The sequence below is a fragment of the Penicillium mononematosum genome (genome assembly GCF_028829835.1).
Source record: "Penicillium mononematosum strain IBT 11891 chromosome Unknown utg000005l:1.0-9366267.0:1.0-9372171.0, whole genome shotgun sequence".
Taxonomy (NCBI): domain Eukaryota; kingdom Fungi; phylum Ascomycota; class Eurotiomycetes; order Eurotiales; family Aspergillaceae; genus Penicillium; species Penicillium mononematosum.
This window is the reverse complement of record NW_026643275.1, coordinates 949,307-965,092: the sequence shown is the minus strand read 5'-3', so window position 1 is coordinate 965,092 and position 15,786 is coordinate 949,307. Positions and strand designations below refer to the sequence as shown.

The window sequence follows — 15,786 nt, the reverse complement described above, 5'->3', positions numbered from 1 at the left end:
CGAACGCAAGGAAAAATGAGAGATGTTTTGAATAACACATAACTGATTGACCTCCCTCTCAGCTATTAAATGCTTATATACAAACTGTCACACTTTAATTCACCCCCATCCCTCCTCTCTCTCTTCTTTGCGGTCTCCAGCAGACAAGAAATTTAGTCATACCAAAACACAAGCAAGACGCAAGAGAAAGTCATCGGCAAGGTATAGTAGACGGAAAGATATGCCAGGCCACCAGGCCACCAGGTTACCCTAGGACCTCTGATTCACGGGATCTTATTGACAGCCTCTTACGAGGTGCAAGAGACTGGAGGGCTCGTCTGCCAATGGTCTTCAGCCACTCCCGGCCATGGCGGGCATCCTCATCTTCACAAGCACGCTGCTGATTGGAGTCTTTCAAGTTCTGCACAAACTGACCTATCGCGGTGATAATAGCCATGGTCTCATCATCGTCCGTTGACTGTCGTTGCCGTGGAGTCTGAAGATGGTACGACGTGCAAAATCGAGTAGGTTTATGGCAGCAGAAGGATGTTAGGGAGTTGGCTTGAGAGGGATGGAAAGGGATTCAGGTAGAGCGGTTTAAATAGAGAGATGTGAGGTGGAGGATTCGTGAAAAGGCTAGGTGAGAGTCGACTGGGGTGAAATTGATAGGAAGGGATGAGGAAAGACAGGCATAGACTCAATGAGCCAAAGTTCTGCTGTAGTTGGATTGTGCATTAGGTATGCACTGGAAGCCGACTTCCTGCGGATGGGAGGTATGTAAGGAGAGAAGAGCTTGAAAGGCCGTACTATTAAGCCCTCCCGTATTTGAGTTGAGTTGAGTTCAGTTCTTCGTCTCTGCAATCTTGCCATAGTCTGCCTCTTGTGTGTGGAGAGGATATTGTCAGCTTCTGGAATCTGATAGTTGGACAGCGTTTGGCGGGTGTTGGCGAACACCCTCCATGGGAAGTGGTACATGAAATGTCTTGCTCTTCGGTGATCTTTTCGAATAGGAAGCGCCAGTTCTCAGTTCTTTCTGGCTGGTGCTTGACTGACAATTCCATTCTTGGTCGACAGATGGAATCATTGGGTCTTGCCGCATTAGGGTATGGACCAACTGCGGATGGGCAGTGTGAGAGAGTATTTGACCTTCGTCTGAGAAAGGTGGAGGGAGTTGCCCTGATTGATAAAAGGGAAAGGATCGGAGTATCAAGTGACATAGCACACGTCCGGTGCATAAGTAGAGTGGAATTATTGCCAGTATATATAAATTTCATGCATGTAGGAAAACTGGCGTTAGTTCTGGACACATCCACAAGCCCTATAATTGATGGGCAGCCCCAAGCAGAGAAGAAAGACGGGGAATACGAAGAACAAGAAAGAAACGGTAACAAAAAAAGATCTATAAGATAGATAACCCAGGCACATCATTTTCTCCATATATAAAGCATCACGCATCAACATATCAATATCAAATTTTTATCGTCAATATCGTAGATATTTACGCAGACCAAGACTCAAGTCCAGACAGCACACAGCCCTCTTCACCCTCGGCGCGAGCACGCAGCTCACCAACGCGGTAAACAGACTCACCAGCAGCCTCGAAGGTCTGACGGACAGCGGCCTCAGAGGCAGGGTCGACGGCAATAATCATACCAACACCGCAGTTGAAGGCACGAGCCATCTCGACAGAGGAGACGTTACCGGCACGCTGGAGCCAAGTGAAGACAGAAGGCTGGGCCCAGGTGCTAACGTCAACCTGAGCAGTGAGGGAGTCGGGGAGCATGCGGGGGATGTTCTCAGTGAGACCACCGCCGGTGATATGGGCGAGACCCTTGATAGCAGAGCCGTGGGCGTTCAGTGCGCTGAGAATTGACTTGACGTAGATGCGGGTAGGGGTGAGGAGGGCACGGCCGACGGAGACGCCGGCGTCAAGACCGGGCATGGAGAAAGGTGCGGTGTCGGTGTAGCTCAGGCCGGCACGCTCGACGATCTTCCGGACAAGGGAGTAGCCATTGGAGTGGGGGCCGGACGAGGCGAGGGCGAGAAGGACATCGCCGGAGCGCATGTTTTCTGTGTGGGGAAGGATGGCACGAGCGTTGTCGCCTGTGGTGTTGATAGCACCGACGGCGGCACCGACGGCGTCGTAGGAGTCGTCGACGAAGAGGCCGGGCATCTCGGCGGTCTCACCGCCGATCAAGGCGCAGCCTGCTTGGACACAGCCCTCGGCAACACCGTTGACGAAGGCCGCAGCGGTGGGCACGTCAAGGTGACCGCAGGAGTAGCAGTCCAGGAAGAAGAGGGGCTCGGCACCCTGGACGACGAGATCGTTAACATTCATGGCGACAAGGTCGATGCCAACGGTGTCGTGGATGCCGACGGAGTGGGCGATCTTGAGCTTGGTGCCGACTCCGTCAATAGCTCCGATTAGGGTTGGCGAGTGAGGGTGGTAGGCGGAGTTGGCAGCGGGCAAAGAGAAGAGGCCACCGAAGCCGCCGATGACGGCGTCAGTGCCGGGGCGCTTGGTGCGGCGAACGGAGCTCTTGATCTGGTTGACGAGCTCATTCCCGGCGTCGATGGAGACACCGGCCTGGGCGTAGGTGAGCGAGGTGTTGGCGGTCTGGCGGAACGCACGGTGGGCAATATCCTTGCGGTAGAACATATCCTCAAAGCTGATGGTCTTGATACCCTCGTAGCTCTTGGCAACAGCCTCCTCAAGGGTAGAGGCGGTGGCCGTGGAGGCAATCACACGGCCTCCAGAGGTTTGCAACTCGTTGCCAGACAGAGTTGTGCCAGCGTGGAAAATGAGGGTTCCAGCAGGCTCGGGGGCCAGAGTGATGGTCTTGCCCTTGGCGTAAGCATTGGGGTAGCCGCCAGCAACAGCAATGACGGTGGTGGAAAAGTTGGGCTCGACCTTGATCGAGACACCGTCCAGCCAGTGGTCAGCACAGGCCACCATGATCTGTGCAAGATCGGTGTCCTTGCTGAGCAGGGGCAACAGAGTCTGGGTCTCTGGGTCTCCACCGCGGACGTTGTATTCAAGAACCTTGGGTCCGTTCTTGGTCATCATGAGACCGGTGAACAAGATACCAACGAAGGGGAAGCCTAGGCAGGATTAGAAACATGCTTTGGGAATGTATATTTTCAATCAAACGTACCATCCTTTCGCATTCCGTCAACAGAAGGCTGAATGATGGTTCGGTCAATCTCATCCACAACCTCCTTTGGCGCAATGCGCGTAGGCGCATAGCAGCCCATACCACCAGTGTTGGGGCCCTGGTCGCCATCGAAGATGCGCTTGTGGTCCTGGGCTGGTGGAAGCGAGCGAATAGTATAACCGTCACTGAAAGTGAGGATACTCAACTCATCACCCTCCAAGTACTCCTCAATCACGACCTCATCACCAGCCTTGCCGAACTGGTGGTCCAGCATCATTTCCTTCAAGGCCTTGTGGGCCTCCTCCTTGGTAGTGGGCATGATCACACCCTTACCACCAGCCAGACCATCTGCCTTGATTACCACGTTGTGCGACACAGAGTCGAGGTAGCGACTTGCGGACTCGTAGTCAGAGAAGTTTCCGAATTCGGCGGTGGGAATCTGGTGGCGCTGCATGAAGTCCTTGGAGAAGGTCTTGGAGCCCTCCATGCGGGCAGCAGCCTTGGAGGGACCGAAGCATCGAATGCCGACTGATTTTAGAGGTCATTGTTAGAATTATTCAAAGCAATTGGTTTAAATGAAAAAGGAAGCAACGAGAGAGAGAGAAAAAAAAAAAAAAAAAAAAAGGGTGGCATGCGTGACTCACCAGCCTGGAAATAACCCTGGATGCCATCAACGAGAGGTGCCTCGGGACCTGGCACCACGAGGTTCACCTGGTTCTTCTGCGCGAAAGCTACGAGGCCGGGGTAGTCGTCACCCTTGACATTGGCATTGGTGATCTTGCTGTTGGTGCCCATGCCTGTGCCACCGTTTCCGGGAGCGACATAGATAATGTCGACCAAGGGAGACTCGCTGAGCTTCCAGGCGAAGGCATGCTCACGGCCACCATTGCCGACAATGAGGATGCGCAATTGTTCGGAGGCCATGGTTGGAGAAGCGTCTCGACTATGGTGGTGTTAGTATATAGAAACCTCCGCGGGTATGTGTAGGTGCCCCTCCATCATGGAAAGTGAGTCATAGAACAATGGAACGGGGTGAACAACTGCAAAAGGCTTGATAATAAGGAAACCAACACTTTACTCACCTCACAGAGACCTGAGAAGCAACTTCCAAGGTTGTATGGGGGAATGGGAAGTTCGAAGATGTTAAACTTTCAACTTTTTTTCTGCCCGGCTGGGTGTTTCTCCGACCCCAGAATTTCTACCCATCTCGGGTGAGCCGAATATTTTATAGTTGCACTTTAGGGATCCATATTGATGGAATGGATTTACAATGGATTTGACAGTTAGGAATGATTCTATATGTCTTATATTATAGTATTAAGACTAGATAAGAGTACAGGATTCTATACAATTGCAGATGAATCACTCCGTACAATTAAGTCTTAGAGAGATAAGAATTTTTTACTCGTATAATAGCACTGTACATTTTCAATTGAAGCAGAGTATGTATAGAAATGAATGTTAAAAATAGGATCCATCCTCCTACTATACTACACTATACTATACTGTATTTTCTCTCTGATCTAATATCGACACCTGAGGCATCCAGGCACTCAGATAACAAAGCGGTGACCCCAATCTTCCAGCAGAAAAAAATCCCGGAGAGGCAATTCCCAAGGTTCGCCCCGGTGGCTTATTGACGCTGAATTCTCTAATTTCTCGATTCAACTACAGTTTGGGGAATTCTATATCTATACCCTTTCCCAAATCATCTGTCGACAGTTGACCTGAATGCTTCGGACCTATTTGCGGTCTGTGTCAGGCCCTCTAAGCCGACATGTTTGTCTATCCTGTCTAGCGCGCCCCGGCGCGCCCAGTTTGCGCCAGTTTCACCGTATATCTGCACTCCGTACCAACGCAGGTGAAATCGAGCCGACAACTAATTCAATTGACGCGTCGACCGAGCCTTCAGTGCCACCGCCCAATGTATGTCCTTTGCTCCAAAGCGCAACGTGAGATCAAGTCCTGACAGAGTGTGTGTGCTATAGGGTCAGATTCCAGAGACGAAAGATGCTGTCTCTTCCGAACCCCAGAAACCCCAGCCCTCGCGAGCCAAACCGCCACGGCTTACAGCTTCCATGTGGGCTGGGATGACTATCCCACAAAGAAAAAGATACAGACATAAGTATAACTCGGACTTCCACAAGTTCAAGACGTCAATGTTAGCCAACAGAGACATCACCCTCGCTGAAGCAGTGAGGTTGGAAATAGAGCAGGCCGAAGCAGCACAGTCAGGGGTAGTACCATCAGATGCCGCACCATCGGAGGCACCATCAAAGGCAGCTCCGTCAGAAGCAGCACGGGTGGAAGCAGAAAAAATCAACGCCCTTCAACAAAAGGCGATACCAACGGATGTTGAGGACAGAGGAAAAGTGGCTGAGCATAAGGAGGAAAAAGAGAACGAAAGTCAACCAGAAGCTGAGATTCCAACAGACGGCCCAACAGATACGCCAGCAGCCAGTGGACCCAAGAAAACGCACATTCAACTTGCAGTCCACTAGCAATGTAGCGGCTCAAATATTGGAAGCCAGCAAGAGCAGCATGGATAATGGATTCAAGAAGAAGCCGAAGGAGGCGGAGCAGGAGAAGTTGGAGGGGAGGAAATCCCTCGTTTTGTCGATGACAGCTCTGTATCGACGGACTGCGGGTCTCTTTCCTCAGCGGACCGCAAGCTGCAATTAAAACGTGAGTTTTGAGCTCTGATATAACCGTTGAATGTGCGCTAATTTTCCACTCAAGCGGTGCCGGTGCCAATGCCTCCTGTCCCACGCGTCGCCTTTGGTCTTGACCGAGTGCTTTTCAAGTGAGTTGTTGAGTCTACCCTATTTTATTGATCGATATACTAAAAGCAGACAGTCCCGGTGTCTACCAGCTACGTGACCCTCGGACTCTGGTCTACAATTTCGACCCCTACCTGGATCAGATCATGCCCGTGACGGAATTTGACTTTGGTACGTTGAAGCCGTACATCACCTCCTCTCAAGATGTGACGGCTTGCCAATTGACGAAGAAAAATGGAAAGAAGTACTACGGCTCGTCGAGCAGCATGACTTCAGTTCTCGCTCATTTCCATTATCTTCTGTCCAACTGGCGGCCTGTCGACACTAGCAGAATCAGTCGGGGATTTGAAGACCCCTCACGGGGCTTCACCCGTATCCTTCGAGCGCCGGCTGCCATGTTCCTTCATTACAAGGCGGACGAGGATGTTTACGCCATTGATGCGGACAAGGAATATGACTATGCCAATATTCTTATGAACCTGGGCAAGTCGATGGAGAAGCAACTCACGCTGCCAAAGGAACAGTTTGAGCGCTATCGCCGCAGTGATCCCAACAAGATCACCGCCGAGGAAGAAGCAACCGTCCCGGAGTCATACCACTACAGCACCTTTGGTAAATTCTTAATGCGATCGCAACTCGATGCCTACGATCCCAGACTGCCAGGTACCGGCATGTTCGACTTGAAAACACGTGCGGCGGTTTCAATCCGCATGGAAGCCACCGATCACAAGCGCGGGATGGGCTACGAGATCAGACGCCAATATGGCAAATGGGAGTCTTTCGAACGCGAATACTTCGACATGATCCGCGCCGCCTTCCTCAAGTATTCCCTGCAGGTACGCATTGGCCGCATGGACGGTATCTTCGTCGCGTACCACAACATCGAACGCATCTTCGGTTTCCAATACATCCCTCTCTCCGAGATGGATCAGGCCTTGCACTCCTCGCCCAACACCACGCTCGGAAACAGAGAATTCGAACTAAGTCTCGGTCTGTGGGAGAAGATCATGGACAAGGCAACACAGAGGTTCCCCAAACAGTCTCTGCGTTTCCACTTCGAGACCCGTGAGTCCAAGAACGACGAAACATGGATGGACATCGTCGCGCAGCCCGTCACAAGCGAGCAAATCGAGACCATCCAGAACACAAACAAGGCCCACATCGATGCCATCCAGGACCGCCTCATGAACCCGGATCAATACATCGACACCAACTACGAGAGGGCGGCCGTAGGCGAAGGCGAACCTCTCGGTCGAGAAGAGGAGGGTTCGGAGACCGAGACCCTCGATCCGGAGGATAAGTTCACCGAATACGAATCCCTCCAGGCAGAGAAATCAACCGAACCCGATTCCTTCTACCCCGCTGAAAAGCCAACCGAAGCCGAACCCTTCGTGCGAAAGGAGGATCCCTCCGCCCCATCCCTGGCAGACCAACTATTCCCGAAGGAGGAAGGCGATGAGGAATTCGACGACGAAGCATACGATACCTCCTTCGAACTTCCTGATCTCGAACCAATCAGGCCAGCCAGAACCAAGACCGTACCTAAGCGCGATCCCAATGAATTCGGCCCCCTCGACCAGAACCTGCTCGGCATGACACTTGTCGTGCGTAGCAAGGTCAATGGAGAACCGGTGGATCGGCCGACGTGGATGGCCGATACGGATGAGTGGTCGGTTGACTACGAGCTCACGGAGCTTGATGTGAGAGACAGTAACACTGTTCTGCGGGCGTGCAAGAGACGGCGCAATAATGCGTTGAGAAAGAACGTGCAGGATCATAATGAGGCTTTCTTCGCGACTTTGAAGAAGGTGACTGAAAGAGGACGTCGGTACCGGAAGCGGTTGGATGAGAAGGATCGTGAGCGTGGCATTCTTGTCTACCAGGATTCTTGTAAGATGTGATGTCTGATCAGGTTTCTATGGTTTTGTCCAGGAGGATTGGGTGAGGTGGGAATTTCTTTTGTAACATATTAGATTAATTCCTCTCCCATTGTACTATATTTGGGTTTCAGATATACATTGGCGTTGGTTTTATTTACATAGACTGGATTGCATTTTGGTTGGATCTCTCGCGTTCAGGTTCAACTGTATGTACAAATATATACATATCGACCCTTTTCTTCGTGCCAGGTGGACCTTAAGACGTACGAATATCAAGGGGGTATCCTATAGCATCTACCTATCATGCAATGTCCCAGACAAGATACGCCTAAACTACTCAGTCTCACCGAAACCAGGAAATCAAATGGAAAGGAGCAATAGTGTTTTAATGCCTATCCAAACAGTATTCAATCCCCAGAGCGAGGAACAGGCGCAAAGGAAACACAATAAATATCAAACAGCAGCCCCAATAAACATTAGCCATGCAAGCACAATCGCCACACGTGAAAGGACATTTTCCAATAAGAGCAAGAGAGCCAAAACGACATGCCAAGACGATGAAACGGATAGGATATTGACTGGATATCGATTGATATCGATTGCGTTGGGAAGAGAAATATTGGCATATGGAATTAAAACGAAAACGAGCAATGAATATGGAACGCCTGGGAATGCGGTATGTAAAAAGAAATTGGAACGCCAGGGTATCAGTGCCGTCTGGCGGGGTTCGAGAAATAGGAATTGGATAGGCGGTTGGGGTTAATGAGTTATGAGTTAAGGAGTAAGATAAAATATGATTCACAGGGAGAAAATGAACAAGGTATGCAATCGAAACCTGACTTGTCGTATATATGTACTGCATGAGCCAGGCTTCGTTTCGTGTTGGGTTGAGGTGTGGAGGATTCTGTACAAGGGAGGAGGTATTTTGTTGATGGGTGCAAAGGCTACTGGAGCCCTCCCAAGTCAAGCTTCGGTGGTGCCCAGTCTAGCTGAGGCGGTTTGTCATTGCTGACGCACACAGGCGAGGGACGCACTGCATCCGCACGGCGACGTTCCTTTAATGCGGTGCCGCTGAGGAAACCCCTTAGGTAGATGAGGCGACGCCATAGGCGCTCCGCGTACTGCCGGCGCCTATTGAGGCGTTGCTGGAAGAGCTGCGTGCACTGCGGACGCTCTCTGCTTTTCCGACTGTTGGGGGCACGGCTGGCACCGGGAGAGCTAGGCGAGAGGTTGGGGATGAAGAGCCATGACTGGATGGAGTGAATTGTGCAGCAGCAGCGGTATGAGGGCGGCGGCTATTGGATGGAAGGCGCTTTGGTTGGACGGAGGTGGGCTCGATGTTCGACGACGTGTGGGATGGGGTGTCGGATGCCTCTGAGAGTAGGATGGCAGCAGGAGACTCGTCTGGTGGCGACGACGTTCGGATCTCATCTGCCGACACGGAAACGTCGAGTTTGAGATTGTCAAGCATCGTGCCCAGGCTCGCTGCTGTCCCGGGCCGTCCATCGCTGGCAGCATCATCAATCTCCTCAATTCCATGAGCAATGTTGTAGTTGCGGAGGAGGTATCGATTAAGCCGGGAGACTTCCTTGTCCCATCTATCGTTCAGAGACTGCAAGACTAGTTCAACGTTGTGTTTGGCGAACGGAGAGTTTTCCAAGGCCGAGGCGACACTAGGCGGCGGTGTTTTGCTCAGTTTGTGCCCTTGCCCTTGACCAACGCTCATCGCTGCATACAGAGAACGACGGACCGAGTTTGCTGTGGAGGTTTGGTTGCTATTGCTAGCCTCCCATCGAACATTATCAACCTCTCGGCGTACTCTGTCCAGCGACAGGACCCGATCCCGGTCCATACAGGAGAGAGTGAGAAGGGAGCGGTTGCACCGAAGGCCGTTGACCAACACCGTAAAGGACTGCAGATTGATATCGTTGTTCTCACAGTGTACTTCACGCAGCGAATCATTCTCCTCTAAGACCGAAGCAAGCGTATTCGCACCCTGAAGACCGAGTTTCTGATGTTCAATCCTCAGTACCTTTAGAGACGTGTTTTTCTTCAGGCCAGTCAGTGCCAGATTAAGACCAATGCCGAAGCGTGCAACGTCGAGGTGCGCATTATCACCGCTAATGTCCAAAGCCTCAAGAGTATCATTCTCCTCGAGCATCAATTGCAACGATCGGCAAGTCTCGGGGCTAGCATCGTATGGGAGGGAAGCCTTCGAGATATCCAGGAACTTGAGGGTGTTGTTCTTCCGAACTGAGTCCACCAGCTGACGGAAATGGTCTTCTTTCTTGAAATCAATCATGCGCATTGACAGATGCGAGGGAGTCTGATTCTTCGCAATAGCGTTGAAAACATGAGAGCAGCCGTTGTCAATGCGGTTCTCGTTGACATGCAGATGGAGGCTGCGCGGGGCATCAGGTCTAGCGGACATCGAGTGCATAAACATAGCCACGTCTTCTCCGGTCAGACCGCACTGATCAAGACGAATCACACGGAGGTTTCGAGAGCGATCGCTAGCCAGGTAAGTAGCAATGGCATCCACGGTCTCGCGGTTCACAACCGTGCGACTGAGAGCCAGCTCTTCGAGTCGCCAGTTGAACAGCATTTCGGCCGTTATAAGGGGGTCGGCGCCAGATGTCCGTGAGATGCGAGATAGGTTGATCTTGCGAATTTGTCCGAAGTAGCCAATGTATTGCTGCAGTACGTCGGGATTCAATCGGCCCTGCACGCCTGATATGTTGATCGCCTCCAGCGTTGATTCTTGTGCGACGATAGTCGACAGAAGAAGGTCTCAGGTCATGCACGGATAATCCACAGTCCCCGACCTCCAGAGCTCGCAGATGACTACGTCTTTGGGACGCCGCATCGACGAGATAGTCCAGATCCGACTCACCCAGCTTGATGCCGTTGAGCACAACCCAGTCCACGCTGGTCAATTCTCGGCGGCACACGGGGAAAATCGCTTCTGGAATTCCACAGCCTGGGTCACGAGTACCCTTGTCGAGGGTTGGTGTCGGTATCCGTGTAAGGCAGTAAGAGAAGTCAAGTCGGCGCAACCATTTGCTCTTCAGAGCTAAAGCACGCACCTCCTGCGAGAGAACAGTTAGATTCGCCTGGCCTGGAATGTGCACGAAGGCGCCTCCTCGGTCGAGATGGACGTCGGAATCCACTCCATGAACATCACAAAGGCCCTGCAATGCATCAAGATTGACCCCGCGGAAAGAGATTGATCGGAAGAATTCATTATAGCGAAGGGTGCGCATGACCGCAATGAGTTCTAAAGCGCTGTACCGTGTGGTTTTCGGGGAAGCAGGCTTCAGGAGACGGAAGCATGGAGCATCCTCGCATTCCTGGTCGATTGTGTACCGAATGTTTGATGTGTCGATGTCATAACTGGCGGAGTAGGCAACCAGCGTCCGGTCAAAGCATCCATAATCTTCGTCTAAAGCAACAGGCGGGAAGTTATCGTCATTTTGCAATTCTTTCGGAACAACGAATTCGTACGGCTGTCTTATCCACAATGGACGGAGATACTCAGTATGTTGTCGGATCCAACAAGCGACTTCAACGGAATGAACAGAGGCCAGGAACACATTGAAAGATTTCTTGAGAGGAACCCTGAAGGTCAGATGCAGGCTGTCGTCACCGTACTCCATCGACAGACCAGTCAGATTCATCAGACCAAAGGAAGTACCAGCCTCCCAGTCTGATAGAGATACGACCGATGCTCGATTGGTTGTCTTCTGCATGGGCAGCAGATGAAGCTTATGTGCGCCAATGGCAAGATAGCAGCCCGTGGGCGAGAGTTTGGTCAGGTCATCGGAGGAAGAGCGGGTGATTGACTTGCTGGACGCGATTTGAATGACCCGGAACATGCGGAACGCCTCCGGGTCGTAATCTCGCTCGTGTTCTAGCATACGAGTTACATACTCAATCGAACCCTTGCTGAATGGCATTGGAGAATTTGCTCTAGCCATCTGCGCGGCTTGACGAATGCCTACCATCCAAAGGTTCAATTCTTGCAGATCAGATGTCTGCATTTGCACCAAGGTGGCTTTGTGTGTGCGCTCATCGAGATAGGCCACTTCGACCGATGGAGATAATCGCGCATCCTCCAGCATATAGACTGCGATTATGCTGTTTAATGGGATTCCGGCAGATGCATCTCCGGATGCCATTACTTGCATATCCTGCAGAGAACTGACTGAAGCCACTGATTGGCGATGGGAAGCTGGAGCCCTGGTATAAGAAGCGGGAATAGAACCAAAGACATCGGCAGCTTTGCCTTGGTTCTTGAAGCGAATGAGGTGGGTATCCGTAAGCACCAAATATTGACTCTTTTTCCTCCACATGCCTCCAGTCGTCTGAACCTCCCCGTGGTGGAGGATTGCAGATGACCAGATCCCATTTCGGGGACTGGCCGTGGTCTGCTCGTCCGCCACCGAGCCGACGGAGGCACTCAGAGGTTCATCATCCTCCCATGAGTGTAATGACCTTAGAGATCCAAAAACTGACGTTCGCTTTTTCTGCAGCGATTTCCTCCGCGGGCGAGGGGTTTCAATGACGGGTGTGGATGCGGACCAGCCGGGGGAGTCAGAGCCTGCTGTCCCTGGCCGGCGGTTATTCAATCCATCGGGCCCTATGTTCGGACTGTGAGCCCGGCCGAAGAAGCCAGAATTCCGTCGGGTTTTCTTGTCTCGAGTCAAGGTATCATCCGAGGGTGTTCGGTCATGGAGCGGAGGCCGGAGGGAGGTCGATATAGTGAGGGATGGACTGAACACGCCCAGGCTCTTTCTTCGTTGTCGTTTTCCGGCGATTTCAGCCATGTCTGGTTCGGTGGGGGGAGACTAGTGGTACAAAAGCAGGGGAAGTTGTGTAAGGTGTTGGAAGAGCAGCGGCGCGAGTGTACTGAGAAAGGAAGCTTATCTCATCGACGACCTCAACGTCGTTCATACTAGATCAATTAGCAGTTTGAAAAGTCATGACGGGCAATATTGAAGGTGTGGGCGGGAGGAAGAATGGAGCGGATAAAGAATGAGGGGAAGGTAGCACATACTGCAAACTGTCACAGCGCCATGAGAAGCAATTAGCATGCAATTGCTAGTAGGAAAATTCTTCCCTATAACTAGGATAGGTCTTCCCCAGACACAATGAGGGAGCTGTCAACAATGCGATGAGGTTGATGGTTGCGGAAGGGGAAAGAATCCACAATTTTGATATCAGGCAAATCAGTGATCTAATGTGATTTGGTAGGGGCTTCCAGGTATGAGATCAATTGCTATAGGAAAAAAATAAGAGGAAATCAGATTGAATGCGTAAAACGAAAACAGCATGAATTCACAGGGATGGAAAAAAAAAGGAGAGAGGGAAAAGGAGGAAATGAGGAAATTGAGGAAATAGAGGAATGGACGGATGCAGTCAGGTCCCAACTGGATCTGGAGATGTTTCAGTGTTTTTCTATTTTGACTGCTTTGACTACATGTAATTTCTATGGTCATTTTTATTAATTGGATTCAAACTGACAGTTGAATATTGTTTACATTCTACATTTTATGATTATCGCTAATTTACGCAAAAGTGCCCAAAAGAGAGAAAAACCTAGAACATTCACGACTTGATCTCTAGTACATCTCTAGTACATCTCTAGTATAAGTACCACGTAAGAGGCGCTCCACTAGACTGGATAGCGCGGCTATAGTTGGGATTACAGGGATTAGTGCATTCTAAATTGGACTCTTTTGGTAACCGACATATCATCCTTAATCTTTCTTTGTACTCCAGGCATTAGGTAGAAGCTACCTTGTATGATGATGTATCTTCATCCCCCTTATACGATCTACACTGCCACATAGCATCATAGGTTCAATCCTGGGATCCACCCCCAATAAATGATCGGCATTTACGGCACTCCAGGCTGCTTCCGTAGGGGTAATCTCCTGGGCCCACGCGAAAAGGAGATCATAATAGACCAGCATGGTAATCAGGGGGAATATCCCCAGAAACCTGGCGTCATCGGTGGCGAAGTTCGATCGGGATCAGCAATTGACGGGGGCAGCTACAAAGTATTCACCTCGGTTCTGCGAGGCCTTGCAGGGTTGGCAAATGACTGAGAAATGGGATTCAGTTTATCCGGTGTTCCGATGAAGCGGTGGATGCCGGTTTCCAAGTTCCAAGTTCCAAGTTCAAGTTCCAAGCTCAAAGATCAAAGCTCAAGCTCAAAGCTCCAAGATCACATCGCCAAACCAATGGGCGAATCTCTCAAAGTTCTTCAGTATCGACGGTTCCCATCCGCCCTTTCAGCCTCCACCCGCTCCGCACGTTTGATCCGTCTCACCAGCTCGATATATTCCGTCACGCGTTTCTCTTGCCAGATACAACCACCCAGAGTCATAGCCGCAACTTGCAGGAAGACCTTGAACTGCGGCGTCAGACCGCGGTAGACACGCGATCCGGGGGATATCCAGCTCGAGAAACCCTCCAGAGGGCGGTGGAATAGTCGTGAGCGGAGATAGTCGCGAGAGAAGATGGATGGGCGTGGACGGGGCTGTGTCGCGGGATACGCGGGCGGACTTGGTGCGGAGAAGACGAAGGGGTGGGGTAGGGCAAGAATCATATGAGCCAAGATAGACACAGAGCCAAACTTGAGGATATCAGCGATTGCACTAGGACTTCACGGATTGGAGGTCCGGTTGCTTACGCGGAACACGCCGGTCATGAAGCCTTGGGCGGCTACCCAGGTGATTTCCTCTGGGGGTGCGACATCGCTCCTGTGGTCGGATGGTGCTGGCATTCTGGTATGTACAGTCGTAAGTGTTTGGCGAACGAGAGGGGCAAGTCGGCTTGGGAAGGATTTGAGATAGATGTCGGTTCTTATCGAGGCCGAGTTCGAGACGATAAACAAAGTAAAGACAGCCAAAGACGTCTGTTTCAGACCACAATTACAATCGTAGACAATCCAGGACGTTGAGAATAAAAGCCTGGACCAGCCAGTGTCTTAAAACTTGCAAACCTGAGGTCTTGCGTATCTTCCAAGGTTATACTTAAAGTGCGGATCAACGATTCTCCAGCGGACGAGTCATACAAAAAAGAAACCCGATTATCAACCATCGACTCCGTCCAAACACCGACTCAATCCAATTGTCAATTCGACCTACACCAAATCCCTAAACACACAATGCCCCTCCCCGCCCGCACAGCGACCCTCTCCCGGTCCACGAACGAGACCAAAATCCAAATCTCCCTCTCCCTAGACGGCGGCGTCCTCCCACCCTACGAACCATCCACCCACTTCCCCGCCCCAACAGACCCCCAAGAACTCGAAGCCTCCAAGAAAGGAATCGTACCACCCAAGGATGCCGGCCACGCGACCCAATTCACCCCAACGCAGCAAATCACCATCAGCACCGGCATCGGGTTCCTGGACCACATGCTGCACGCACTCGCGAAGCACGGCGGGATGAGTCTTGCAGTTCGGGCGAAGGGTGATTTATACAGTGAGCTCCCCTGAGCACGGAAAACCATAAATACAAATGTCAATGCCAGGTCCAATGCTAACCCACGCAGTCGACGACCACCACACAACAGAAGATACCTTCCTCGCACTGGGCGAAGCCTTCACAGCAGCCCTGGGCGCACGACAATCCCTGGAGCGATTCGGTCGCGGCGACGCACCTCTCGACGAGGCGCTCTCGTGGGCCGTGATTGATCTCTCGAGTCGGCCGTGGGCGGTTATTAACTTGGGCTTCCGACGCGAGAAGATCGGTGACTTGAGCACGGAGATGATCACGCATGGATTGCAGAGTTTTGCGCAGGCGGCGGGTGTTACGTTGCATGTTGGTTGCACTTATGGTGATAATGACCACCACCGCGCGGAGAGTGCGTTTAAGGCGCTTGCTGTTGCTATTCGCAATGCTTGTAAGCGTAGGATTGCGGGTGATGTTGGTGCGGGTGATGTTGTTAGTACTAAGGGTGTTTTGTAAGGGTTTGGGTATG

General features: G+C 51.5%; 6 protein-coding genes across 6 annotated transcripts; 2 read left to right on the top strand and 4 right to left on the bottom strand.

Moving 5' to 3' along the window:
• Positions 1-244: 244 nt before the first annotated feature.
• Positions 245-436, bottom strand: N7519_008494 (uncharacterized protein; the record flags this gene model as incomplete). Its single annotated transcript, XM_057295270.1, has 1 exon — positions 245-436. One exon carries the CDS (start codon positions 434-436, stop codon positions 245-247), a length of 192 nt encoding a protein of 63 aa, XP_057143152.1.
• Positions 437-1,477: 1,041 nt separating this feature from the next.
• Positions 1,478-4,058, bottom strand: ade1 (bifunctional aminoimidazole ribotide synthase/glycinamide ribotide synthase; the record flags this gene model as incomplete). The annotated part of the gene is made up of 3 exons (XM_057295269.1): positions 1,478-3,081; positions 3,135-3,662; positions 3,779-4,058. The coding sequence occupies 3 exons, from the start codon at positions 4,056-4,058 to the stop codon at positions 1,478-1,480; spliced, it is 2,412 nt and encodes an 803-aa protein (XP_057143151.1).
• Positions 4,059-4,865: 807 nt separating this feature from the next.
• Positions 4,866-7,815, top strand: N7519_008492 (Pet127 family protein; the record flags this gene model as incomplete). Its single annotated transcript, XM_057295268.1, has 5 exons — positions 4,866-5,060; positions 5,123-5,594; positions 5,694-5,819; positions 5,874-5,937; positions 5,991-7,815. The coding sequence occupies 5 exons, from the start codon at positions 4,866-4,868 to the stop codon at positions 7,813-7,815; spliced, it is 2,682 nt and encodes an 893-aa protein (XP_057143150.1).
• A 1,063-nt stretch (positions 7,816-8,878) lies between these two features.
• Positions 8,879-12,620, bottom strand: N7519_008491 (uncharacterized protein; the record flags this gene model as incomplete). The annotated part of the gene is made up of 2 exons (XM_057295267.1): positions 8,879-10,554; positions 10,688-12,620. The coding sequence occupies 2 exons, from the start codon at positions 12,618-12,620 to the stop codon at positions 8,879-8,881; spliced, it is 3,609 nt and encodes a 1,202-aa protein (XP_057143149.1).
• Positions 12,621-14,062: 1,442 nt separating this feature from the next.
• Positions 14,063-14,584, bottom strand: N7519_008490 (uncharacterized protein; the record flags this gene model as incomplete). The annotated part of the gene is made up of 2 exons (XM_057295266.1): positions 14,063-14,434; positions 14,492-14,584. The coding sequence occupies 2 exons, from the start codon at positions 14,582-14,584 to the stop codon at positions 14,063-14,065; spliced, it is 465 nt and encodes a 154-aa protein (XP_057143148.1).
• A 384-nt stretch (positions 14,585-14,968) lies between these two features.
• Positions 14,969-15,773, top strand: his3 (imidazoleglycerol-phosphate dehydratase HIS3; the record flags this gene model as incomplete). Its single annotated transcript, XM_057295265.1, has 2 exons — positions 14,969-15,287; positions 15,358-15,773. 2 exons carry the CDS (start codon positions 14,969-14,971, stop codon positions 15,771-15,773), a joined length of 735 nt encoding a protein of 244 aa, XP_057143147.1.
• Positions 15,774-15,786: the final 13 nt, after the last annotated feature.